The following is a 2,659-nucleotide window of genomic DNA, read 5'->3' on the forward strand; positions in this document are numbered from 1 at the left end:
GCAAACAGGAAGAGGTGAAACAAACGGACCCGAAATCTCTTCTATTTATAAGTGATTTTAGGCTTTAACATTTTCTTAAAAACCATTAAGCTTTTAAGACTGATTTTCATTTATGCACCTCCCTCATGCTTTCCTTTTGTTTTCTTTTAAGTACTTTTAAAATAACCGACATGAGTCGAGATATGGGAAATTTCTTCCCTAAGACCAATGAAACACCAACAGTGATTGTAGACTCCCCCCAAAAGTAACTCCAATTCCCGATATCCATCAATTTTAATACAATAGGAAATCAACATCTATCTACAAATTGTAAATATAGTGTCATACATGATTTTAAAAACAATGCATATACAAAATGGAACCCCTTCGTCATTTACATAATAATTATTGCATAAAGAGGACTTCAACCCAAAAAAATCATTCAGAAAGAGACACAAAATTAGAAGAAAATTAAAACACAACTCTTTTTTTTTTGTTTGTTTTTATCAATATTGTTGATCTGCACAAGACAAGACAAGACAAGACATGGATAAATATACATGATATGATTAAATATTATGTTATGCTCTTCCAGGAGTTTTAGGATCATGGTGATTGTTAGCTCCAGTGCCTGGATAATCTAAACTTTCCAAATCCATCCTTCCACTAATAACAAACGTTTTTCCAAAACTAACTTCTCCTTCCTTCAATTCCACTGCATCCTGCTCCTGCACCTACATGCATTAAGTCTAAATTTTGAAACTGAGTGGCTAATTGAATTATTTGGCCACATGCATTAAGTCTAAATTTTCAATTAAACCATCTTTTCACACTTAAAAAAAAACAGTCCATCACATAAGGAAAAATCCGCCAGAGTTGTATAAACTTGAACTAAAAAGTAAAGAATCACTAAAATCTAATAAGGCTTAAAGTAAACAGTAAAGTTAAGATAATAATTAAGAAAGAAAAAAAGAAAGAAAGAGAAATATAGAGGTGGATAAAGAACCTGATGAGTCAAAAAATCTTGAAGTGATGATGATGATGATAGTGGGTCTTGTTCAGTTGACTTGAGGCTTCCTGAAATTGAATTTGAAAGAAACAAAGATGAGATGAATCATTTTGAGAAATATATAATATTATTTGAAAAAACATGTGATGATGAGAGAGTAATTACTTACTAGTTGAAGGAACAGCAAGAGAAAGAGAAAGAGAAGAGAAAGCCAGAAAGAGCAGAAGAAAGGAAAGAGCAACACATGATTTCGGAAACATGTTTTTCTTTCAAAATTAATAAAATAATAAATGGATAGATAGATGTGAAAGGAAATTGGTGATGGGCAGAGAAAACATGAATGAATGGTGGCTTTATATATAGGGAGAGAGAGAGACAGACCCACTTATATCCTATTGAATAAAACCCAATTCTTCACACAAAGTCAACTTACCATTAAAATGAAAAACTTGCCTAACCTTTTCTATATTGATGTCACTTTTACATCATCAACTTGTTTTCTCCTGAACAAACAATACTATTGCATAGTTTTTCTTTTGGTAGTATTGCATAAATTAGGGAAAATTACAAAAATGGGTGTAATGGGATTGTTCAACTTACATATATAGACTGATTTAATTTGAAATACCCATAATACCATTCATATATATAAAACACTTAATCAGATCATCCCCTCTTCTCTCTTTTTACGCGATAAATCTCACTCTCACTCTCACAGTTCGTGATTTTCTCTCTTTTTTTTTCCTTAAGATCCTTCATCAATCAAAGCCCAAGACTTGTCATGTAAGTATGATGTTAGTTTCATATGGTTAAATCGCTTTGAACTCGTTGATGTTAGTTTCAGCAGCAGTTTACTTTTGAGGTTAGAAATTTGTAAATCTGAACTTCGTGCAGAAGATCGCGTGCTTCGCATATTATGATTTCATTTCGCGAAATCTTAATATGCGAAGTCTATTAAAGGTTGTGTATGCGTTTGTTATTCGCATACTTCGCGGAATTCGCATATGGAATATACGCGAAGTATGCGAAGATATGGTGTTCCAGCATTGGGTTCACACACTTCGCATATTTTACGTAGTTGCAAAGTATGCGAAGTCTGCGAATGTATTTGCGAAATATGCGAATTCGCATATTCGAATAACTGCGAATTATGCGAAGTGTATGTTATTTCATGATGTTATTTCATTCTGTTATCTCATTCCTTTTTTTTTGTTTATTATTGATAGAAGCATGTCATACCAGTTTGTGTTGTGTGTGATCATGTGGAATGGCCGGTGGAAAACAGTTGGTAAGACCATGACATACGAGGGGGGCGAGAAGAAATTGATGAAGCTGTCTCCGGGATTGAGCTTGGAAAGGCTGCAAGAGATAGTATACAATACTGCTCATGTTGATCCAATGTCATTTGATCTGCGTATGACTATGCAGTTAACTATCGGACGAAAGCAACTACCTGGGGCAGTAGTTCCGATTATTGATTCAAGTGATGTTGATTGTTTTTTAGATTATTGTCGGATGAAAACTAACGCTGTTACCCCACTATATGCTAATTTTGAGTCACGAACAATCCAACCGCGAGTCACGAAGGTAGAGAATGTTATTCATTCAAGTTGTGATGCCAATGCCACAGTTGTATTTGAAACAAATCCTGAAGTAGACAACACAACTGTT

At 34.0% G+C, this 2,659-nt stretch overlaps 1 protein-coding gene across 2 annotated transcripts; it reads right to left on the minus strand.

Annotated features, from left to right (window-relative positions):
* Nucleotides 1–297: 297 nt before the first annotated feature.
* LOC136206461 (uncharacterized) lies at nucleotides 298–1,328 on the minus strand. Of its 2 annotated transcripts, none has more exons than XM_065997518.1 (3): nucleotides 1,158–1,328; nucleotides 986–1,056; nucleotides 298–707 (listed from the first exon to the last, which is right to left on the minus strand). In XM_065997518.1, the coding sequence occupies exons 1-3, from the start codon at nucleotides 1,246–1,248 to the stop codon at nucleotides 561–563; spliced, it is 309 nt and encodes a 102-aa protein (XP_065853590.1). In that variant the 5' UTR covers nucleotides 1,249–1,328; the 3' UTR covers nucleotides 298–560. The 2 variants fall into 2 exon arrangements, with proteins under 2 accessions (XP_065853590.1, XP_065853589.1); XM_065997517.1 differs by having other exon boundaries at nucleotides 298–713.
* Nucleotides 1,329–2,659: the final 1,331 nt, after the last annotated feature.

This window comes from Euphorbia lathyris, chromosome 9 (genome assembly GCF_963576675.1).
Source record: "Euphorbia lathyris chromosome 9, ddEupLath1.1, whole genome shotgun sequence".
NCBI classification, from domain to species: domain Eukaryota; kingdom Viridiplantae; phylum Streptophyta; class Magnoliopsida; order Malpighiales; family Euphorbiaceae; genus Euphorbia; species Euphorbia lathyris.

Excerpts from the sequence above, each read along its gene's own strand:
- LOC136206461 (XM_065997517.1), bottom strand. The coding sequence starts at position 1,248 with ATGTTTCCGAAATCATGTGTTGCTCTTTCCTTTCTTCTGCTCTTTCTG. Across the intron at positions 1,057-1,157 it reads TCTTGCTGTTCCTTCAACTA|GAAGCCTCAAGTCAACTGAA; the intron begins GTAAGTAATTAC and ends ATTCAATTTCAG. Across the intron at positions 714-985 it reads AAGATTTTTTGACTCATCAG|GTGCAGGAGCAGGATGCAGT; the intron begins GTTCTTTATCCA and ends TAATGCATGTAG.